Here is a 24,602-nt window from a genome sequence, read left to right as displayed (position 1 = left end):
TTAACTAAAATGGTCGTGCGGATCCAGAAACTAGCTTAGCAGAGACAGTTCAGTGGTTTTATTTTTCTGTATAATATATATATTTCGTCTTGAGTGGCATATATACTACTCCCTCTTCACTCCTTCCTCTCTCCCGCTACAAGTGTTGTGTGTGTGTGTGGAAGGGTTTGAGGTAGCTTTCAAACAGTAAATGCAAAGCACTTCAGTTACTTGCATAGCTAAATGTCTGTTTTTCTTCAAATGTCCTTGTATGAAAACCATAATACACCATTTCCTCTCACCAATTCCCAAGAGAAATATACAAGCAACCCCACTCCTATCTTCCCCAACCACACCCTATTTTAACATCAGAAGGACCCTTGAAAATCCTCAACAAACTACTTTGACTCCATCCCATCCACTTCCCTTTCCAACCTTCCTTACCTTTTGCATGTATGAACTCTGGCTATCAATGGTTTCCCATTTTGCTACTCTCAATAAATGCTTTTTGTTACGTGGTAGTTGACAGTGATGCTAGCTTCATTTAATATTTTCCCTTAAACGGCCCTCTGGCAACAAATAGAGGAGTATTAACACAAAAAAAAAATGGAGGAGTAGAGTTGTCGTGATTTTGCGAAGGGGATTTTTTTTCCTGTTTATTTTAGAACTTACGTACCACCTTTTCCCATAATGAATATATAGAAAACTTAATGATTTATACGGTCATAATGCTGACACCAAACCTTCAAGACTCTGGCGGCACCCCCACCAGTTTGTACGTAGCATTTTCTTTCTTTCTTTCTTTCTTTCTTTTTTCCAATTAAAAATCTAACCCTCTTCTCTGTGATATTAAAAACAAATTAAACAGCCAGTCTAAAATCTCAATTTTGTGGCAGTATCGTGCCCAGGTCGCATGCCTATGTTAAATATATTTCACCGCCGCCGGAAAAAATCATTAGGGGCTGCTGTTGAAGTCTGTAGAAATAAAATTTGGACTATATAATCAATCTGGGGTCATTTTCTAGTTTAACCGCACAAACGGCTCAGGCATGCTTTAGTTGATGTTTATTTGCTATCAAGGACCGGCAATGGACTTTGAATCGATGATAGACCAGAGGGCAAACATGCATGTGGTTAAGGTAAAAGATTGAGGATAGCACTGTCCTTCCGAGTTCCAATTTTGTTGGACGGCATCATTGAATTCTCAAACAAAATTTACAGACGTGTTATAAGGAAAAATCAGTCTAAAATATGCTTCTAAAGCACTCTCCCTTTACCTTTAAATTCATCTCAGAGAAAAATAAAATAAAATTGTTATTATATATGCAAGATGTGTATGCCTATGTTACTTTCTTAGCCGTTGCTCTTTTTGATGTATCAAGGCTTTTTTAGTTCAATAAAAAAATTAATCCTTTGAAATTTTAAATCTTAAAACCTTGATCTTTTCAATATTAAGAATAGTATAACTAATTTCATAAATTATAAAACGTATCCTAAATATATAAAAATATTTACAACAAACACTATAAGTAAATAGATAGCTGGTTGGATATTAAAATTTATTTTTCAGCTAATTTTACACCATCTAGCTCTATGATTGAAGTCTATTGATATTATTCTTGTTAAAATAATTAAGATCAAACATAAAAGAATGTTAGTATTCTCAACGATCTATTTATTATGTTTATTATGAGTGCTTAGAGTTAACTTAAATACAAATGAATTATATATAAGTTCAACTCAAAATAATATTCTACTCTTAATAAATAAAATTAAATAAATATTATTTAACAATTTTTTTCCTAGATTTATTTTGAAGTTGAAAAAGAAAAAAAAAACAAAAGCTTCTACTTCTCTTGTTTTTTTTTTTTTTTCTCTTAACCTTTGTATCTTTTCTCCCTTCTTCTGTTTTTATCTAAAACAAAAAGTAAATAAATAGCCAGTTGAATATCAGCCAAATTAAAACTCATTTTTTCAGCTAATTTTACAAACATCTAAGCTCGATTGAAGTCCACTGATAGGATTCTCTCATATATAGCCCTAGCTTTAACAAACTGGACAAACTAAATAGGCTTCTACCTCTCTTGTTTTTTCTCTCTTAACCTTTGTATCTCTTCTCCCTCTCTCTCTTTTTTTATATCTATGTATATATTTATATTTAAACTATTTCGTGCTAACTCTTCTACCTTGACAGCAGTCTTATTGCTATCATCATCCGATCAAGTTGGATTTACACTCTTTAATTTTTAAAGTTAGATTCATTCACTCAACTAATATCTTCCTCACATTTCAATTAATATCTATCCCTTTCAAATTTTAAATGCGATTTTTGTCCCTCGAACTTCGAGCATTGAATTGAATTTATAATTAATTCTCCATGCATGTATTCTGATGATACCAAAACTTTGTGTGCGGTGCATTTCAGGAGAAACTTGTACACCTCACAATTGTCTTTGCTAAAAATAGCTAAATCAAATTAGAATGTGATTTGTAAATTTAAATCTAATAATTAATAACTAAAGGCGTTTTCTTTCTTTATCTTTGTTACAAAACGTGTACTAGATTTATTGCTTAGTCTTATTTATCATCATGATCAGCAGCCGTAACAGCTACCAAGCATTCATTAGCAGACTTTTTCATGGTGTCCCTTCATGTTCTTAGAACATCATGACGTGTTATCCAACTCGAAGCAGGTGAAGTGAAGTAACCCGTAAGTATTCGTTTGATAGACTTTTCTTGCATTCCATGCTTATTATTAAAACTAACTCCATTTTATCTTGACTAAAATATATAGACATGCTCCTAGAGAAAGAGAGTGCTTCAATTAATTAGAGTAAACAACAGTCAGTTGGTTGATTCTCCGTGCTCTCGACTCTGTGTGTGTGTGTATAGATATCATCTCTCTCGTTTAGCAAACAACGACATCTGCATTAATCTCCATTGTTAATCATTTTCAATCCCATTACGATGTCTTGAGTATTTAATAATGGTGAATGATTTTGAGAGTTCAGCTACCTTAGCTTCGTGATTTCCTTTTAAGGGGGTCACTACTCACTATCAGTTTTAGCACTTAATCTTCCTAATACTGCTGTATATATGCGTGCATTATCTCTAATCTTTGATAATTGTACAGTGCTGTTAATTATTTCTACCAGAGTTTATCAAGACTCCGTTAGCTAGTTGTTAAAGATACAGCATGTTGATTATAGATGGGCTATAAGCTGATTTAACACTATAGGTGTAGCCAAATCATGAATAGAAATTCTTGACATCAAGTTTTCATAGAGTTGATTAGAAAATAAGAGAGAAAATCATCCCAAAACATCAGCTCTCTTCATTTTATAAAACGTCTTAGCTTCATTTCAGAAAAGATTTAAACCTGTGATTCTGAACACAAATCAAATTAAAAAAAATCTGGCTCGATTAACGTTCAGTGGCTGCTTCATGCCTCTAACCTCCAACTCATGTTTATACAGTGATCAGATGTCGCCATAAGCATAAAAAATAAAGCTCGGTGAGCATATATTGCTCTATTAACCGCCTTAAATTCGGGGAGCAATGTTGATGTTAATAAGATTTGTCTAGACTTAATTGCTTGCGAGAACCAGTAAAATGTGCCTTGTTCATCTGCAACATTACTTTAAGTTTTATATATTAATTGGAAGTTGAGACAGTTATCATATACTTCGAGAAAGACATTCCACCTACCACCCGATTAAAGAATTAATAAGCAACAAGTACACTTTTCTCCAAGCGTGTTAGTAATATTGTATTATTTAATATCGGATTAATTAATCATTAATTAGAAGCTCCATCTTAGACTCTGAATCAAATTAAATATTATTGTAATTCAACAACGGACACCCTCTTCCATCCCATTCAAGTAGCATTTTCATCAGTGTGTGTGTGAGAGAGAGAGTTTATTATAACTTGCCCGACAAATTTTAGTAGCGCGCAAATAATTACATTACTTAAAAAAATAGGGAGCGTTATCTAACAAACTATTGATTCAGTACTAAGAAAATTATGATCTGAGACTCTAAACATTCGAGTGGTCGGATCAAGTTTTATAACATCAACATATTTATAATTAAAAAAAAAAACAACGGTATTTCACTGTAAAAGCTAATACAAGTCAAGAAGAAAATGGGATGAATAAAGCATCCAATTGAGACAGATACGTACATTGGTATAAAAAAAAAGTCTATGGATAATCAATAATCAAGAATGTTTTTTTTTAATATGGATGCACCTCGTCATTATATATATATATATATATATATATATATATATATATATAATGAAAACTTCCCCCTTTTATAGTATTTTCTCACTTTTTATTATGTTTCTTTAAGAACCCATACATACAAAATAAGGTCTCGATGGTGAAAATCTTTTAAAATAAAAAAAATATTAAAAAAAATTGGATTCAAAATTAAATTTTTATTTTTATTGAACAGTTAAGGATGTTTTCAGACTAATTTGTAGATAAATTAAAACTATATTTCCTCGTAAAATAATCTTAAGAGCCTATCACCCATATCAACTTAATATATTATTTTAAAAGAATAATTTTTTTTTACGTTGATTCAAATTCACAATAATAATAATAAAAAAAAAAAGCAAACTTGACCTAAAGTTGGGTTTGAAATTAAATTAAAAATTTTTACTATTTGCCTATGTGACTTTGCATGGGCAGATGGAACTTCTATGAAACTGCCAAGTGTTTATATTGCAAAAAGTTAATACAAGGCAGCAAACTATTTTTTTATTGGACTGGGCTCTAGCTGGCCTGTCCAATCGGGCTTACACCGAGGCCTAAGCCTTGCCCGAAACGGGTCTCGAGCTTCCAGGTGAGGGCTTTCGGGCCTAACCTTTATTGGGACAGATATTTCTTAACGCTAATCAACTTTGGGATGGGTTTTTTGCAACCAAAAAAAAAAAGGAGCTTTCCTTAATTACTTATTGGCATTTTAATTTATATTCAGACTCTGCATGTCAGTTACTGTAAAATTCCTTTTATTTTACTTATTGTTTAATGTAGAATATTTTACATATTTTTCCATTGAAAGCTATATATTTATTTTAGTGAAATTAAGTGAAACTTCCGATCATGATAATATCATGTGAGGGGATACAGAAAAAAGATGTTTAGAAATATGATAGTGATTTTTTAAAAAAATATTTTTTACTAGAAAATATATTAAAATAATATTTTTAAAAAATTATTTTTATTGTCAGTATATCAAAACGATCTAAAAATATAAAAATATATATTAATTTTAAATAAAAAAAATATATTTTTCAAGGAAACACGGTTTTAAACACTTTCTCAAAGGGTCCTAAAAATGAATTAAGCAATGGTGTAAACAATGCATTAATTAAGAGAGAGAGAGATTCCAGAGTAAAAAATCTATTGAGTTTTGAAATGGGGAGTATTCCTCTTTTTTCTTGAATAATGTTTAATAATGTATAGTCATATGAAGAGAAAAGAGGGTTTAAAATATTGTATTTATATATTGCTCTTCAAGTTTTGTTAGGCAAAACCCAATTGTGACGGACCATACTTGACGTGGTAAATACAGCAACTTCGAAGTCTGTGGACGCCTCTGTTCAATATCGTGAAGGAAGACATTGAAAGGTTGACCTGAATCTGCATGGCGCCTTCTTCATGCAACAGCAACACAACGAGGAGTCCAGTTGTTGATCTTATCCACCTCTAATTGTACGGCGTTCACCATTCCTAATACTCATCAATAGCGGTTTTGCATGCTTTGTGTGATTAGCCTTGTTTGCACGGGTTTCTTCACTGTAAATCTCAAGCCTAACATCTTCTTATGGGTATTTTAGAGCGTGAAAGAGTGGATCACGCACTGCAAAAATTGAAAGTCATTAATTTATGCTAAAATCCCTTTTCATCTCACAAAAAAAAAAAAAAAAAAAAAACCTTACTCTCAGATTTCTTAATGGAACAGCAAGGGAGGTATGCATCAAAACAATTCTCCCGAAAATAAATCATGTGTGCTTTTGAAGAAATGTGTATAGTTTCTGTTTCCTAATTTCATGAGATTAGTTTCTCCAAATTTTCAATGTCACGCTTCAAGTGGAAGACCTTTTTTCCACCTGCTGCAGTCACGATTTCATCTCCTTGTACCCAAAATGCCTAGCCAAAGAGCCTCGATTTCTCCTTAATTCATTCTATCTTGAATTTCTTATCATAAAGGTATGATTGATAGCAAATTATAAACCATTGATTTTCCTCTTACCTGGTCAATTGTTTAGTTTCCAGAACTTGTTGAATAAGAGAAGGATGATAAGGACTGAACACCTAAACATATTTGAACATGGCTATTGATGGGCTTGGGTTTATACCTTCTGGAAATGACTCATGTCCCAATATTTAAAATTAATTCAAAAAAATGAGTTTAAAGCTATGATGGGACACAAAATTCACTCGGAAATCCAATGTTCAAATAGAAATTTTCTTGCCATTGTTCATTCTTCTTGTATCCATATTGTTTTTGATTTACAAATCTTGTTGCCCCATCAAGTCTAAACACAGCTACCCTCAAATTAGACTTGCAAAACATGTCTATCATACATATGTTGTTGGTTGCTACATATGAGCGCACTATTTCTTGGCCAAACTTGGTTTACTCGTTATCAATTAATGAGATAAAATATACATGTATTAAATGAGTGCATGTTCATTGACCATGTTTCTCATGAAAAATTAGTATAATTATCATTATTTAAGAGGTTTTTAGCACTCATTGGCTATTCAAATGAATTTATGAATCTTGTAAAATTTCTCAATGCCTAATTCTATTAATTCTTATATGATTGATGATGTTTGATTCATTTGACATTTAATTACCATTACTAACACTATTAATAGTATCAATAGTATTTTTGTTGTTGTTATTAATGAAAAAACCAAAACTATAAACTTGATTTGAAGGATAAAATTGAAAATTATAAAAACTTTAAAAAACAAAACAAAGAAAAAAAATCAAAAGAAGAAGAACCAAATTAAAAACATTATATATGACAAATTAGAATTAAAAAATTAAATTGAAAACATATAAAATTTCAATAAAAAATAAAAAGACAAAATTAAAACCAAAATGACTAAATCTGAAAGATCAATAACAATGAGGATCAAAGCTTATTTTTAAAGGTAATAGAAAAAAATAAAGAGAAAAAAAAAGGTCAACCGGCGATAACCTAGTCATCATATGTTGACACGTGCTGCGAAAAAGGACATGGTAAAAAAATCAAATGAGATAGCAATAGTGTATTTTTCTTCATCGAGAGGTGCCGCATGCTCCGCTGAAAGTGTGCGGCGCCTCCCACTTGCCATCAAATTTTTTAAAAAAATAATATAAATTTAATATTAGAAAACATAATTATCCTTGTTCAAACTAATTATGGCTAAAAAAAAAGATAACCAAGTTTAAAAAGACCCCATCACCTCTGATTCCTAGTGTTAATTTTTTTAAACTCAAAGGCATATACATAATTTTAATGTATAAAAAAAAACAAACATATCCCTCTCTAGTAGTGTTGATTTTTATGATTTTGAGAGATTTATGGTCATTTTACTATTTATTAAAATGTAAAAAAAGAAGATAATAACTCCAAATACATATATAATGACTAATTTGCATCGTGAAAAGATAAAAAAAAACTGATTAAAAAAGATAAGCATTTTTTTTACCTAGAAAATAAATTTAAACAATAATTGCTTGTCCCATACGGGTTTTGCTCATGCATGCCATGACATAAGGATGACATAAAGTATAGGGACTCATTTGTCTTTTCCTGCAAACGCGGATTCAAGATTAGGTTACACGGCAAACGTGGATTCTGAAATTCAACTAAGCTTTGACGGTGGTGCAAAGCAAAGATGAGTTGGCTCCCAGACCACTAGCTCGTTATGGAGAAGCATGGAATATATCAATCAAAAATACTGTGACCTCTCCCATGTTTATGTTTCAGAAAGTGGAATCCATTTACTCACCCACTCGTTTCGAATCTGTTGGTCCAACATCACCAAATTCACAATCACCATCATGATCGTAGCAGCTCCTGTACCATGCTTTCAACAAGCACCGTACATTTGTTATCACTTTACCACCACCTCCACAGGTCTTGTCACCTACTGTTTCTTTTACCCTGTCACATTGCTTTTCTGAAATCTTTTTAGCTCACCAATAATCTGTCGTCACCTCTTCGCTTTTATAGGAAATTTGGGTCAAATATTTCGTGGATAGCTTCAAGCAATTTCATGATTTCATGCCCCTGTGCCCACCACTAAAGAAGAGTCAACAACTCTAACAAAGCACACCAAATCAATCAATGGCGTTCAAACTTAAAAATGGTGAGGATTGAGTGATGAAATTGGAGTCCCATATTGCGGGTGCGTTTGGACCACACCACGTCAAATTTAAGAATGACAAGCTAGTCAGATAAGTCGGTATAAATATGCAGAAAAAGTGAAAAACCCAAAAGACAAAGCAAAGGAAACCACCGCAGGTAGAAAAGTCTGTTTTCAGGTGAAGAAAGCCTTTTAAAGAAGTTTCTATCTCAAAAGAAGAATATTTTTTGTTAGCTTCTCACCACTTTTCTCACAACTTTCATATAACTCGTTAAATAAGATATTGTTGGTCTTTGGGTAGCTTAAATCTTCTCTGTCAAGTTGTATTTTATTCACCTGGCTTGCATTTTCTTCAAGTTTTTGTCCTCCTTTTGAGTATTTTGGTTTGTTAAATGGTTTGTTGCCCTCCAACCTACCTCACATCACAATCAAAAGTTGGGTTTTTTCTGTTTGTGAAGACACCATTAAGGGGCATGTTTACCCTTTTGCCTCCAAAACACAGGTGTTCATAGTCAAAGCCTTAATCTTTCATTCTTTCTTTCCTTCAAAGCCAATCTTGAGGCTTATGTCTATCTGGTTATCAACTAAATTCCAGGACTGGCTGCTATGACCTTTGCCACTTCCTCTTGAATTCATTCTCCCACTTCAGGTACATGCCCTGTCTGCTAAAATAAAAACATAAGGATTCAGGATTGACTACTTACATGACCTCTACTGCTGATTATTATCCTTCCTTCTGATTTTTGTTCATGTCATTTGTAGTTGATTGCCTACGTATTCTTGGATGTTCAATAGATCTCGTTTTTTCAGAAGATTTTGTGTTGCTACCTAAAAAATATAGATCCTTGCGTCCTCTGCAGCACGGTTATCACTGAATCCTTGCCTGTTGCACATAAGAAGAACCAAGATTTAACTCTGTGTCTGTTTCCTTTTCTGTTTGAACATAGCAGTCTTGATGCGGACACGCATCAAGTCTTCTCCTTGTCACAAAGGGAAGATCTTTAATGTCAATTATACCTTACTTTTGAAGGAATTTGAAGTCGCTCAATAAAAGCAATCTAAGAATTAAGTCTATTGTCAGAGACGCAAACAAGCTTATTCAATGTATTTGCATCTTTACACAGACTGATTCTCCACGGTCTATAATTCAGAATTCGGTTCTCTTTCTGTTACATGAGTGTTTCTAAAGCTATGTGTATAGGCTTGTATCTTGTTGGTTGCTGTTTCTCCAACTGTTTTCCATGACATTGCTTGTCCCTGAATGCAGACACCCAATAAATTTCATCTGGATTTCAAATCTAAGGGGCTGCTCCAGGTGATTATTTTACATTTCTTTTGAGGAGAGTGATAGTGTTGTTTGGTAGTTCTCATGTTTGACAAATATTAACAAGTTATTTCCTGCCAATTTGATGACAGTGACTCAAGCCTCGGGATATATATGATACAACCATCGCTCTTCAAAGCTGAGTTAATTTAGAGAAAAATCATGTCTTTAGTTGGATCTGCAGAACTCTCTGCCAGAGCATACGGAAATAATAAGCTGTACTCACTGAAGGGGAGCAATGACAACTCTGGTTTGTCTGCCCAAATATTCGGGCCTGATAAACGGCAGAACATGTATATGACCGATTCTTACTCTTGTGAGAGTTATGAGAAGTTCTTCCTTGATTCCCCAACAGAAGAATTAATACAACCATCAAGTTCTGACATTTCAGGGAACTCAGCTCATCCACAAGGGGCATCTTCCTACCAGCCAAGAAAGAGTTCAGGTTCAACCATGTTCCCTCAAGATCCCTACAATGCTTCTTTCAATTTGACCACACCCTGCGATGGCTATCCATTCATTTCCGAGTCAGATTACTTGGACATTGAGAGCCCATATCAACTAGATTATGATGAATATAAGATGAAGTTAAAGCTTCAGGAACTAGAGAGAGCACTTCTAGAGGACAATGAAGAGGATGGCATGTTTGGAAATAGTCAAAGCATGGAAATGGATGTAGAGTGGTCTGATCCAATCCAGAATGGGATGCTCCATGATTCTCCCAAGGAGTCATCATCTTCAGATTCTAACCTAAGTAGCTTCAGCAGTAATAAAGAAGTATCACAGTTATCACCTCGGACTCCCAGGCGACTGCTTTTTGAATGTGCTAATGCAATCTCGGAGGGAAACATTGAGAAAGCATCGGCATTAATAAATGAGCTCCGTCAATTGGTCTCGATTCAAGGAGATCCTCCCCAGAGGATTGCAGCCTACATGGTGGAAGGACTTGCAGCTCATATGGCTGAATCTGGAATATATCTCTATAAAGCTCTGAAATGCAAGGAGCCTCCTTCTGATGATAGGCTTGCAGCTATGCAGATCCTTTTTGAGATTTGCCCTTGTTTTAAATTTGGATTTATGGCAGCAAATGGTGCAATGATCGAAGCATTTAAAGGTGAAAGGAGCGTTCATATAATAGATTTTGACATAAACCAAGGGAGTCAATACATAACACTGATACAAACACTCGCCAACCAGCCAGGTAAGCTGCCAAACTTGAGGTTAACCGGGGTTGATGACCCCGAGTCAGTTCAACGACCTGTTGGTGGCCTGAGGAACATTGGGCAAAGGCTTGAAAAGCTAGCAGAAGCACTTAAGGTCCCATTTGAGTTTCATGCGGTGGCCTCCAAGACTTCAGTTGTCAGTCCATCCATGCTGAACTGCAAGCCTGGGGAAGCACTTGTAGTGAATTTTGCTTTCCAACTCCATCACATGCCTGATGAGAGTGTTTCAACAGTAAATGAGCGAGACCAGCTTCTTCGGATGGCTAAGAGCTTGAATCCAAAACTGGTCACTGTTGTCGAGCAAGATGTGAATACTAATACTGCCCCCTTTTTCCCTAGATTTACTGAAGCTTACAACTATTACTCTGCCGTGTTCGATTCTCTTGATGCAACTCTCCCTCGAGAAAGCCAGGACAGGCTGAATGTTGAGAAACAGTGTCTGGCACGGGACATAGTAAACATTGTAGCATGTGAGGGAGAGGAAAGGATTGAGAGGTATGAGGTTGCCGGGAAATGGAGGGCAAGGATGAAGATGGCAGGCTTCACTCCGCGTTCAATCAGTCCTAGCGTGGTTGATTTGATTCGGAAACTCATAAAGCAGTATAGCGATAGATACATGTTGAAGGAGGAAGTGGGTGCACTTCATTTTGGGTGGGAAGACAAAAGTTTGGTTTTTGCCTCAGCATGGAGGTAATAGCTACCATTTCGTTACTGGTTCAGCTGTGGCACTCGAGCATTAGAGTATATAGAATGTTTGTGTAGGTTTCATGTGCCAATAGTTTTGTGTGATAAAACTGCATACTGATATGTGATCTTATTAGCCGCAATGACTTGCGATTGTTTTGTAAAGTTCTTTTCCAGAAGTGATGTCGTAGGTTATCTAACATTATCCACTTCTCTTTTACTCCATGCTTTGCTTACCTGTCTTCATTTTAATGTTTGCCTAATCGGCTAGCAAATCTCCCTGGTGTCCTTCTCACGTTCAGATTTCTCTTTAGACATTCTCAGGGTTCTTTGCTTCGAAAATCTCCATGCCCCAAAATCTTGTCTTTCTATCAAAATCCGGCACCCTACGCCCACCCACTACCACCACTAGGATGGGAAGGAGGAGGTGAAATTATACAGATTTAAAGGCAAGTGTGCCCGCGAAACTGCTACACTGTTGGGGTCCAATTTGATTATATATATAAAAAAACGACTGGTTTGAGCTCAACATTTTGAAGAGGAAGGAGGACACTAGTGAAAGCTGAGACTATAGCTTGTCAGCGACACGATTTGCATTAGATTTAGCAAGTGAAGCATGAGGATCCTTGGCTGGCTCTACACCCTGCACAGTTATTCTTTATTCCCCTGCCGGAAAACGTCCTCATAGCAATGGTCCTGTTTTTCTGAGAGTGCATTAAAAGAATACTGGAAAAATAACCATCGCCAAACCGGCCCACCTCTCATCCCAGTCTTGTTCTTTTATCTTGGATTAAAAAGAATTGGATGGCCGGCTCGAGGGGTAAGGGACGCGTATAGCAACGAACCAAAGCTCATTGAATTCTTCCTTGCATTTTGAAAACTAGATTATACAAGAAATAAATCAATAATTTTACACAATTTCCTTACTATTCAATGAATGATGACACAACATTAATGCTCACTAACTTTTTTTGGACCAAAATTGTGAAAAGCTTGATACAAAAGTAAACACCAGACTGGCATATCCTCAGTTCTTCACACCCACAAAACATAACGCTACTTCAGCTTGAGCCTGGAGCTCTTCCAAGACCTTGACAATCTTCTCACGAGATATTGCAGTTTCTTTCTGCTCTGCGAGCATTTTCCTTACCCTTCATCCATGCAAATCAATAGGAGAAAGAACAGTTACGATAACGCGACAAATTCAAGATGAAAGGTTGAACAACTAATAAGGTACTGCTTCATCATGTGCCTACACAGATTTATGGGGTTCACATAGATATCGAGTTGTGAAAAAATTTGTATCGTTATGTATATACCATAGGTGTTTAGAAACAGGCTGTGTCACATACGTCCCATACACTTCAAACAAACCAATGAATAATCAAATTAGTGTAGACTTGAAACAGCTTCTGTTTTCCCTGATAAAAGTACTAGAACAGACATTCCAAGTGAGAAATTAAAGTCAATACAAAGTGAGCTGTGAGAAGGATATTAGACCAGAGCCCATAACTTCAAGTCGCTATTGTAAACATACAAATGTAATATTAAGAAAAGGAATCCCATGATTCCCATCATATGGAAGCCAGAGCTTCATGCAAGAGGTGGGTGCATTACCATACTCTTCCATGTCCAAGTTTATACTATCACAGGTCATTAAAACAAAGAAAATTGCACATTGTACGATGTGTTTGAGATAAAATATGTAGAGCAATAACCTATCGGCATGCCCCCTCACTAGAATACACTCATCAAACATGTTTGGGAGTTTATGATCATTCTTCAAAGTCCAATAATTGTCATATTCCAACAGAGCCAGATCATGGTTAACGGATTTTTCCTTTGATAAAAAGAGAGCAAAACCATGCTCATCCTAATTACTCTAACCATTTTTTTGGTTGGTGTGGAGGCAGCATAAAAGGAGGGCATTTACTGGATAGGAATTACCTATCCATGTTATCCTTCATAGGAAACAGTATTTGATTAATGCTCCTTGTGTTATGGATTATGTGTCAGTTTTCTATATGAATGCACCCCCTTTATGCTCTTGTATATAGTTTTTTACTTGCAGAAACTACATACTTCAAAAGTCTGTCTTTCAAAATATGAGGATTAAATTACTATCAGATGAACTATGATTGCATGGTTGCTTTTCAGTTTTCTTTATTCAATATTTAAAGCATGAAATTAAGTGATTCTGATAGCAAACAAAGAAACATGGCATAGTAAATGAAACAAAAGGTTCTATAACACGTTAAAAACACATACCTATTCACTATTGCTGTATCTCCATGTCCAGTGCAAATTATAAGCATGGTATTAGTCGGTAGCGTGGAGTAGAGGCAACGAACCCTAGCATCCATCTGAGTAAGAATTTCCTTTAGTTGGGGTGTCATACTGCATTTCATGCCTTTTGTGTTGGTTGACTTCTTTTCACATGTAAGTAATGATATCATCTCTGCAAGTTTTCCATTTAACTTCCCTTCATCCTCTGCTTGTTTCTTGAAATAGGAATTCAACTCTGAAAATTGGGTCCAGACAAAGTGTACTCCATCATTCTTAACCTACAACCACCACTATTCAAATAAGCATACAATCACTGATCAAAGAATAAACAAAAAAATTCAGAGCCAATTCCAAATATACCTACCTCCTTTCTAGCTTTCAAAAGTGCTTCCTCATCGGAAGACACAGGAAATGAATGGGATGAACCAGATGTGTACCGCTTTACTATGGAAATATCATCAATGAATGAGGAGGTTTTACCACACTCACTCAAAACTGTAAGGAGCTTTCTCCGCACAAATGATGGGGGAGACCCAAAATCAGGTCCTAACAGAAGAGCCAGAAGAATAGAATATAGATAAGCATTTAGAAATGCATTTATACAGCACAGAACAATGCAGTGAACTACAAAAGCAAATGCTAGTCACAACTTCACTTGCCATTTCTTATCTTTAATAGTGCCAGTTCCATAGTAGCTCTTGCATCTTCAATGCTGTCATGCCCAGCCCCTGATTGCTGTATCTCCTGAGAAAGAAATCTCTTTGAAAGAACTCGAAGAGCAGTTTTATAATTTCCACCCCGGGGATGTTTGTACAATAGTGCAGTATCAATCACCACTTCATGAGAGATCTTTAGAGCTAACAAATCATTCTCCAGGGAATGCCCAACCAGGATGGTCTCTTTGTAAACCAGCTTTAGAAAGTCTTCCTGAATACAGGAAGCAACTGTAAAGAAATGAGAAAATGATATCTTAAAAAAGAAATCGGTCATTAAATCAACATTACACTACCAGTAGAAACTGCATCAAAATGGGGAAAAAGAGAGTTGATTGGAGCAACAAACCTGAATGTCTTTAAGACTTGTGGTTACCCCATTCAACATCTCATATGTAATCCCACTAAACCTGAAAAATGAAGTGTTAGTAAATTAAAAATATTAGTCAATTTTTCAGGAGAGAGACAGAGACAGAGACAGGTGAGTTCCAGACACACTCTCCCTAATCCAAGTTGGGGAGAATCATTTCTTCAACAGAATTTCCGACCAAACAAACAAAGGGGATGGGAAAGCATAGTATTTAATATATAGAATCTGTTGAGAAAAAGGAAAGAAAGCACCAACTGGTAACATACAGAATCTAGAAATTGAAGTTGATCAGCATCATTATAATCATGCTGACAAAATTATCATTTACATTTTACAAGTAATTCTAGTTTTTGTGAGTCAATCAGAGGTTCAGACCATAGGAGGACACATATCCCCACAAACACCGCAAGAAAAACCTCTAAACTCCTAATCACCATCATGAAGAAAATAAAAGTGCATATCAAAAACCAAAAAGGTTGGCGTTCCATCAACAGGTTTAACAAACTATTGAAAAAGAATTACCTGGTATTGTAATCAACTATATCATTTGAGGGTTTAACCAATTTATCCAACACCACCTGCAAAAGGCCAATCAAGGTTAAAAAAAATCCATACAACTAATAACTAAATTCACGAGCCCAGCAGCAAAGTAGAAAGTTATATGAGAAATAATAAAGATTCAATATACCTAGGTATGACCAAAAGGGAATATTTCATTCTCCCTTTTCTTTTTATGAATAGAAGGGCAGTGTATTTCAATGCAAAAAAAAAAAAACCATTCTTGATGATTTCAGAGCCCATGAATTTCAACAGTTATTTTAAACCATTTCAGTAGTCATTTGCAGAGAATGGGATACAAAACTGACCTGCTTAGCCAACTCATGTTGGCACGCAGCTTGCATGCCCCCATGTATGTTGGACTATGACAACTACCATAATGGTAAAATAACACTAGATGCAAGAGGTAATGAAAAGAACAGTACAGACTATAGACATCTGATGAACCAACTAGAAGATGAATCAAGGTTTTCTGATAAATCAAATAATAGTTAGAAAAGAGTTGTTTGACATAAAAATAAATACTTGATATGGAAATGCCAAAAAAAATATCATCTTAAGAGTTTAATTTATGTTAAGTAACCCAAGCACACTGGTATACACACAAATGGCAAATAATTACCTTTCAGTACAAATTCTACTGCAGATACCACTACCAACAAAAAATGCCTTTCCAAGACAGCAAACAAACAAAAAATTGTAAGGCATACCTGTCCTTCAATATCCACCAGGGTTACTCTTGTTAGCTCAAAACCCTCGTTTGTGATACACTATCAACAAAAGCAAACAGAAGAGACCAAGTCAATAAGAGTGCATCATAAACTATCTGCTAAACCTTGCACCATTATGATCCAAATAGTACAAACAAAGCACCTGAGACAATTTCATCCATTGAATTGACACACATTCCTTCCTGTCACCATTTTATTAGTTAACAAATCATTTTTAGCTGCTGTTTAAGTAGACATGCACATGAATTTAAAGAAACAACTTTGAACATACAGACAACATTGCTTTCTAAATCTGAATTTAGATGCTGCATTGCCAAAGGTGGTGCCACTTCCACCCATAAAGATCATTCTGTTTGTATATGTGAAGAAAAAGAGACTGTTCAACACATCTTTGGTAGCTTATTTTTCATTTATTTATTTCAATGCTGGACTTCCCTAATATAATTATATAGGAACATGCCTATCATAACCAAACATTTTATGGACAAAACCCAGACTGAAATTTTCATGATATCGTCTCTCCCACAGAACTCATTTGACTTCTAATTGCCCTTTCCTTTTTCTTTTTGTAAGACAAATAAAACCAAGAGTAGCCTTTGAGTAAATATAAAAGAAGGGGGGGGAAAGGAAACTGTTGAAATGGTAGCAAAAGTGGAAGCATGACGATGACATTACAGCATAACAGTTAACACTCCAAAACAATATTCCCTGCCCAAAAAATATCACAGCTGGCCCTAAATTTCCTATGGAAAAATAAGTTACTTAAAGCTCAAATTGACTCTAATAAGTACAACTGTCTTTAAGTAGGAAACTGACACTATATCACTGAATTCTTTCAAGCCACAAACTTTTATACCGACTTAAACTCATTGAAGATTCACAATTCTTATTCTTATGCTTGAAAACATGATGTAAGCTTCAAATCATGACAGACATCTTACCATTTCACAGTCAAGTGCCAGTATATCATAGGGACCAGAACCTGAAGGTGCAGAAACCGTAGAAACAAAACCTACACAATGAAATTCGCAAAAAGAGTCATGGAATAACAGAATGATTGGAGAAATGAGGCTGAAAAGATCATGAAAAAAAAATAACAGTACAAGTGATCCATGTTACCGGGTTGATTGATGCAATATCCATTGTCTTCCAATTCTTTAGCTGTAAGTGTATAATATGATAGTGGGAAAGGTAAATCTTTCATGAGTCCTGCCGATGATATATTTCCCATGCTAGAATTGTTTCTTTCTGCATAATGATAATTGTTAGTTGCCTTGACATAGAATGGAAAATGATAACAGGACTATCAAGTTTACAATTAAAGGAAAATTTCACATTGCATACACCATCTACAAATTCATTGTTCACATAGAAACTGATGGAGAGCTTATAGAGGCTTGAACACCCTATTTTTACATAGGTTAAGTATTATCAATATTCTATTGATATTTAAGTATTATCAATATTCTATTGATATTGAGGTGGGGTTTATTGTTTTCAAAAGGGGCTTGGGCATTCTCTTAAGCTCTACAGGCAAGGCGAAGTGAGGCCACAACACTCAAGAAATGAATTTCAATGAAGCTTTGCCTAGGCCAAGCACTTGGTAAGTGGGTACTAGGCATTAAAGCCAATGCCTGCTTGAGATACATCTTTTCAAAAGCAATTCATTGACAAAAGAAATATTTCAAAAAAAAATCAAAATCAATTATATTTAATTCTAACAAATATAAAATAATTAGGGTTCTTGAAGATAACAAACAGATCAAAGGGTAAGATTGAAGATTAGGGCTTGTAGGGACTTACAGTTTGTGGGTTGAAGAAGAAAGAGAGCAAATATGTGACGAAGAGATTGAAGATGGAAGAAGAAAGAGAGGTAAAAAAAAAACAGAGAGAAACAAACCACAGAGGAAGAGAAAGGAAGGTTTTTTATTTTATTTATCTATATATTTATTTGAGAGAGAGGGAGAGCGAGGCCGTCATTTAAATATTATCGTTTTCCACTTCATGCCGTTGGATTCTACTTCATTTGCCCACTCTCTCCTGGTTTGGATATCCTGATGTGGCATTGTAGATGATCGTCAAGTGGACCAATTTGAAATCTCATTATTGAGAGAGATTTGGCTCTCTTTGGATGGTAGATTTTGTGTCCTTGTGGAGTAGATCCCACAATTACTTGTTTTGAATCAACAGCTCATACTAGGTTTGAAGGTAAACCTCGGTTTAATCCCTAAAATTACCTCGTTCTCAATTGAGTCATTAGCATTTTATTGATTTTTCTTCAAATAAAGTTTATTGTACATTGCATTTTATATTTTATTTTGTTTTTCTAATGATCTAATCTTAATTGGGAAGATAAATATTATATATATATATATATATATATATATATATAGCATATCCTTGGTTCATTCAGGCGTGTGCCTAGGCACCTTTCGCCTTTGACAACAGAGTTGGTTTATAAGTTGAGCTGAATGGTATAGATTCATACAGTTGACCCTAACTATTTTAGGATTGAACCATAGTTGTTTTTGTAAGAAATATCAATATTCAAAAGCACAAGTAGACAACCAAATTATTGAAGATTGTAGAATGCCTGATCTGATCATGAATAAGAAATTCAACTGACATAGCATAAAACATAAAATATCAGGTAGAAGGAATTGGGTTAACAGATCGAAAACCTTGTTCAGAAGCCAGGACAGATTTCCTTGAAACTGAATCAACTTCATTTCTCTTTCTTTTCATCTTGCATGTTAGAAGCGCATCTACTGTCTGCATTCCATCGGAAACACAGCTAGCATGGAAGAAAAAACAAAAGCCATCAGGTAGCTACAACAGAGCACAGTAACTAAGTAGTCTATCCACCAAAAAGAAAAAACCAAGAAGAAGAACAGGAACTAAAGAAAGAACAATCATCACCAACCTAAGAGATAAAAGTGGCATTGGGTTCCCACAGCACTCTTTAAAGCCAGCAAGCAACTTAGACTGTGAAATGTATAAAGCTGCATCCAGGCCAGGTACATAAAGCATAACCACTTTTGGAATCAGAGGTTTGTTCTGCAAAATGCAAATGTTATTTCCGTGATACAGAATTCAATAAGGATTCAAGGGAAGGGTATAATATCAGGCTCCTAAATGCAGTCCTTTGAAATATATCAGGATACGGCAAAGAAACGGAACTCCACACAGTGTCCAGTCCCAAAGATAACACACAGCATGAAAATCTACAGTGTCAGCTAAAGGTTCTCTAAGCAGGCAACAAACTAGAATCCGGGGCATAAATTATAAAGATTAAGGAGAAGCAGCATCCCACACTTTTCTATGAAGCAGATGGAGTAAGCCACCCAACACAACTAAAACATGCTCAAAAGAGCTGAAACTCCTTTTTAGTTTCACCATGAGACTCCAGTTACCAATATACTAACCGAGCTTGGTTTTTCATTTTTTTATTTCCTTTCTTAAAAAATAAATTGCAAAAGGGAGGGCATTTTCTCTACCTTGATAAACACCCAAGATGGCATGAATCCTTCAGAAAGCACCCAAGTTACAAGTCCTTGAACGTCCTGCATCAAAATAAAACTCAATCCACAACAGTTTCTAAACTTCTTTTCCAAAATTTACGAAATACATTAAAAATGGGACCTACTTGCAGATTCAAAGTTGAGCTCGTTTCTGGCGGCGTTTTGTAAACAACTTCCGCTCTGGCCTGCAAACATAACAATAAATTCCGATCAACACAACATTCGGTACAATACTGTCCCAATTTAGAAGCAATGTGAAAAAACAAGCATACTATATGCAGATTATTTTTAAGCCCCTATGTTAGTTAGGGTTTCATAATGTCGCACAATACACAAAGATTTCACTCATGCTTGATCAGTGATTACTACGTTGGTTTTAGGCAGCTTGACTCCATAAACAGAACCTCAATTAATAAGATAACCATTTGGAGATTTCTTTAGCTACTAATCCAAAAACTGAGCTTCAAACTTCTCTCATTTTCAGTATAGATTATAATTAAGAAAAAACGACACACACAACAAATAACTAGTAGTAGCAATTAGCAGGAATAATAATAATAATAATAATAATAATAATAATAATCACCACCACCACCACCACCATCATCATCTTGATTTTATATATAGACTAAACAAAGCTATAGATATAAGTAAATAAATAAGTAATCTAAAAGAGAAATAAGCAAGCACAAGAATATGTAAAATTACTAAAAGAAAAATAGAGAAAGTGATAATACATCTGGTCCATAGATATCGTAAAATTTATTCCCCTTGCTGCTGCTGCTGCTGCAATCGCTCGTTTTTTCCTCCTTAACCCCACTGTTACGCTCAGCGGAATCTCCCATTTTTTTTCTGTTTCTGTTTCTGTTTCTCTCTCTTCTTCCAAAAGCAAAAACACAACAATAGCAGAACAGAACGTTCGTTGCAAGAGACGTAGGAAAACCCTTGCACAAATTTGGGTTTATTATGTTTAAATTAGGTTGGGCTTGGGCCACCTTTTTTAAGCGCTTATACTGGGCGGGCCTCCCAAATAAAAGAAAAGGGATGGAGGTCTACTGGTCTCACAGTAAAACAGCAAAGAAACACGCACACACACACAAATCGAGAAGGTAGCAGACAGAATCCAGAGGCAAAGAGCGAGAAGTAGAGATGTCGGTGAAGTTGCAGCAGCCGGTAGGGCAAAAACGGCTGACGAACGTAGCAGTGGTCCGATTAAAGAAGCATGGTATGCGTTTCGAGATTGCTTGCTACAAGAACAAGGTCCTCTCTTGGCGCTCTGGCGTGTGAGTGTCTTCTTCTTCCTTTTCCTCTCCTTCATTTCAAATCTATTATTGTTGCTATTTGTAATACATAGTATGTTTATTTTTAGAATGAAAAGGTAATAATACGGTCTATCTATTTTTGGCAAAACAAAACAGAGAGAAAGATTTGGATGAAGTGCTGCAGTCCCACCACACAGTTTATTCAAATGTTTCCAAAGGAATTCTTGCAAAATCTTTAGATTTGAATAAAGCTTTTGGACATGATGATCAGACCAGAATTTGCCTCGAGGTAAACATGAACGAATTTAGCTAGCAAATTTTGTCTTATTTATGATTGGAAATGAATTTATCGGCTGCCCACGGTTGTTTTATTATGATTGTTATTAGATATTGGAGAAAGGGGAGCTTCAAGTGGCCGGGAAAGAGAGGGAATCTCAGTTGTCTAGTCAGTTTCGGGATATCGCAACTATTGTTATGCAGAAAACTATTAATCCCGAAACCCAACGTCCTTACACTATCAGTATGATTGAGAGATTGATGCATGAAACTCACTTTGCTGTTGAACCGCATAACAGCTCTAAGAAGCAGGTGATATGGTGGCTTTTTAACTGTTAAAAAAATATTGTGATGTTTGTTGGATTTGGTATAGCATGTGTAATCTTCTTGCTACTTGTGTATTTTGCTCAGGCGCTAGATGTTATTCGTGAGCTTCAAAAGCATTTTCCAATCAAGCGGTCTCCAATGAGAATTGGGCTTACTGTTAGTGGACAGAATTTTTCTACTCTATTGGAAAAGCTTGGTGCCTGGGATGCTAATGTTGTTTCGAGAGATGAATCTGGAAGTCGTCAATCTATTGTAAGTTTCACTCATTCCTTGTTAGTGTGAAATTTTCATCTACACGTTACCTCTCCCTGGGTTAACTTTTCTTCTCTTTTTTTTTTCCGTAGCAGCTTTTATAATGTGTTGGCAACAAATGGTTTAGTGGCTTTGTTTCTTGCTTTCATCTTTCATAAAAGTGCTGGTTTCATGTGTCACCAGTGGACTAGTATACACTACAACATTTTGAATAAGTTAGGGACCAAGCTTTCAAGGCTGTAATCTATTTCTAAAATTCTACTTAGGCTAGTTGTTGTTGATCATAGCTCACTGAAGTGGAGGAAAGCTACAGGAAGTTTCATAACCCATTGCATTACCAGGTGGTTGACACCCATTGTGTGTCCCGGATGTCATCCCTGCAATGGCAACATTACCTACCTATGAAAACAAGTACAACTAGAGTAATATCGTAAACAATTTTCGAACTCATCTTTTCAAGTTAACAGGTTTAGCTGGATTTTTCTAATGTCATGGCTGCCTTTGAGAATACCCAACAAAACCAGACAGTTACATTTCTCTCATATGTCATATTTGTGACATAAAAAAAAAAACAAGAAGAAGAAGAAGAGAGGAGAATCACCATGTCAAGAGGTCCACCTAAGAAAATCATATCAGAACTACTAGAAGAGAGGAGAATCAATGCATCCCCACCCCAAAAAAAAAATCTAGTAGTTCCAATATGATTCTTAGGTGGAACTCTTGACATAGTGATTCTTTTCTTTTATTTTTTTGTCTATTCTTAAGTTTTAAGGATCTTCTCAAGTGTATGTTGAAATCTGCACATGTTTTGGGTACGAGTTTTTATTGAATTTTCTGCAGATTTGTGAAATGGACCCAGGTTTCTTCAGGGACTGCGATGCCTTGGTGAGGAATCTGCAGGGCAGGCTGGAAATTCTTGCGGTGTCTGTTCATTTTGAGGAGGACACCCATGTAGATGACTATGATGACTATGAAGATGTGCCCTCAGCCCTACCCAAGGAATCTACTGATTCTGCTGTACAACTGAGTGAGAAAATCCAAAAGCAGACTCTCTCTGATGAAAAGAAAGCTGGGGCGGAGGTAAAGCAAAACAAGTGCAGCACGTGCAATGTGTTTGTTGGGGATGCAAAGCAGTTCAGGGATCACTTCAAGAGCGACTGGCACAAACATAATTTGAAGCGCAAGACCAAGCAGTTGCCTCCTCTTACTTCAGAAGAGTGTTTGGGTGACATGGACATGAATGACTCGAACACAGATATAAAAGAATACTCGTTTTGAGATTGGACCGATCATTATATGATTGTTATCCGTATGTAGTTTTGCATTTTTTTGGGGCCATCTTCAATGAATCTCACTTGAGTTGGATTTTACAAGTTAATAATGAGGATTTTTGCCCCCCAAAAAAAGATTAAGAATACATAATCTTTGTTGAGTGATGCAGATTCCAGTGTTTTGTGGAACCGTAATTCAGTTTGCTGACCAGCAGGTTTCTCACTGGTTCCTCGTTGCTCTATGTGTGGATTGAACCTATTGAATTGTGAAGATGCGAACCACTTTGGTTTTGCCTGAGAATACCCGAGTAAGTTTTGCCTCTCATAATTCTTACAGAAATTCTAATATGGAAATGACACCATGGTTCTTTGCATAACAGACTGACTTGAAGGAATGACAGGAATATGTGGCTTAGGTGGCACCGCATCAAGAGAGATGCAAGCATGGTATCCAGGCTTATTTATTTTATTTTTGCTAGATAATTAGCAATTCCACAGGCTGATGAACTGGCTTTTTATATGCCCAATTTATTGGTCGCAAGTTTGAGCCTGTTAATAAATCTGTTCGGTACACATTGCTTGGGGTGTTTCCGGATCTTAGAACTTGGATCTTATGATCTCTTAAGCTTTCTTGAAAACACTAACCATAAGGCACACGTCACAGCTTTACAATCGTTTTTTTAAAAAAAATTTGAAGTTAAAAATCCAAAATTAAAAAGAAAAAAAACTTAAAAGGATAAAATTGTAAAAAATAAAATTATATTTACAAATCATTTTAAATAAAATAAATAGTTATTAAAAGAACATAAATTAAATATAATAGATAAAAAAAATTATAGCAGATAAAATTGAAAAACAATTCTAATTTCATAAATTATTCTAAAATAAGAAAATATAAACTTGCTTTGAAAATTTAAAAAACCAATACAAAAATAAAAAATGAAAAAAAAAACCATCATAATAACAAATCAAAAATAAATAAACAACACGTGTTATCCAGGCATGGAAAGGCAACCGAGATGATTCGGTTGTCTCCCCCACATGCAAGCTTTCAGCTATTGAACAACGCTATATACGCTGCTGCAATTATTCACATGCCCCAACCTTTTTTCAATAATTTTCTTTGCAAATTATGTTATCACCGTACACTCAAGTAAATGTTTTTTTTTTTAATTGTAAGAGAAATGAAGTACTTCCACTGAAACACCAAAAAAAAAACCTTAGTGTTATGGTAAGATTTCTATTCTCAATAAATAAAAAGCCATCAGGAAGCTCTACGAGGCAGCCACTAAGGAGAATGAAATGTTGGGTGTAAAGAAAGTGAAGGTAGTTTCTTAGGAAGAGCATCCATAAAACCACGTAGAATGCTGGCATTTCATTATTAGACTTTCAAGGCAAAATGGAAAGCACTGCTACCACCTCTTTTAGGATCTCCTTGAAAAGAA

The 24,602-nt window shown here is 35.4% G+C and overlaps 3 protein-coding genes across 8 annotated transcripts; 2 read left to right on the top strand and 1 right to left on the bottom strand.

Moving 5' to 3' along the window:
- The first annotated feature begins 7,892 nt into the window (after positions 1-7,892).
- LOC133694802 (scarecrow-like protein 1) lies at positions 7,893-11,815 on the top strand. 5 transcript variants are annotated; one of them, XM_062116500.1, is made up of 4 exons: positions 7,893-8,130; positions 8,227-8,517; positions 9,627-9,674; positions 9,776-11,815. In XM_062116500.1, exon 4 carries the CDS (start codon positions 9,846-9,848, stop codon positions 11,598-11,600), a length of 1,755 nt encoding a protein of 584 aa, XP_061972484.1. In that variant the 5' UTR covers positions 7,893-8,130; positions 8,227-8,517; positions 9,627-9,674; positions 9,776-9,845; the 3' UTR covers positions 11,601-11,815. The 5 variants fall into 5 exon arrangements, with proteins under 5 accessions (XP_061972484.1, XP_061972483.1, XP_061972486.1 ...); XM_062116499.1 differs by having other exon boundaries at positions 8,227-8,537; XM_062116502.1 differs by having other exon boundaries at positions 7,893-8,537.
- A 626-nt stretch (positions 11,816-12,441) lies between these two features.
- On the bottom strand, positions 12,442-20,714 carry LOC133694803 (small RNA degrading nuclease 5). 2 transcript variants are annotated; one of them, XM_062116503.1, is made up of 14 exons: positions 20,507-20,713; positions 19,895-19,954; positions 19,746-19,811; positions 19,172-19,305; positions 18,930-19,042; positions 17,368-17,496; positions 17,190-17,260; positions 16,228-16,287; positions 15,482-15,537; positions 14,939-14,999; positions 14,536-14,803; positions 14,241-14,422; positions 13,859-14,154; positions 12,442-12,741 (listed from the first exon to the last, which is right to left on the bottom strand). In XM_062116503.1, the coding sequence occupies exons 1-14, from the start codon at positions 20,612-20,614 to the stop codon at positions 12,618-12,620; spliced, it is 1,728 nt and encodes a 575-aa protein (XP_061972487.1). In that variant the 5' UTR covers positions 20,615-20,713; the 3' UTR covers positions 12,442-12,617. The 2 variants fall into 2 exon arrangements, with proteins under 2 accessions (XP_061972487.1, XP_061972488.1); XM_062116504.1 differs by lacking the exon at positions 12,442-12,741 and having other exon boundaries at positions 14,033-14,166; positions 20,507-20,714.
- Positions 20,715-20,827: 113 nt separating this feature from the next.
- Positions 20,828-23,326, top strand: LOC133694804 (uncharacterized). The gene is made up of 5 exons (XM_062116505.1): positions 20,828-21,052; positions 21,188-21,320; positions 21,419-21,619; positions 21,719-21,886; positions 22,727-23,326. The coding sequence occupies exons 1-5, from the start codon at positions 20,919-20,921 to the stop codon at positions 23,162-23,164; spliced, it is 1,074 nt and encodes a 357-aa protein (XP_061972489.1). The 5' UTR covers positions 20,828-20,918; the 3' UTR covers positions 23,165-23,326.
- The last annotated feature ends 1,276 nt before the right edge of the window (positions 23,327-24,602 follow it).

This window comes from Populus nigra, chromosome 5 (genome assembly GCF_951802175.1).
Source record: "Populus nigra chromosome 5, ddPopNigr1.1, whole genome shotgun sequence".
Taxonomy (NCBI): domain Eukaryota; kingdom Viridiplantae; phylum Streptophyta; class Magnoliopsida; order Malpighiales; family Salicaceae; genus Populus; species Populus nigra.
This window is presented reverse-complemented; position numbering and strand designations above follow the sequence as displayed.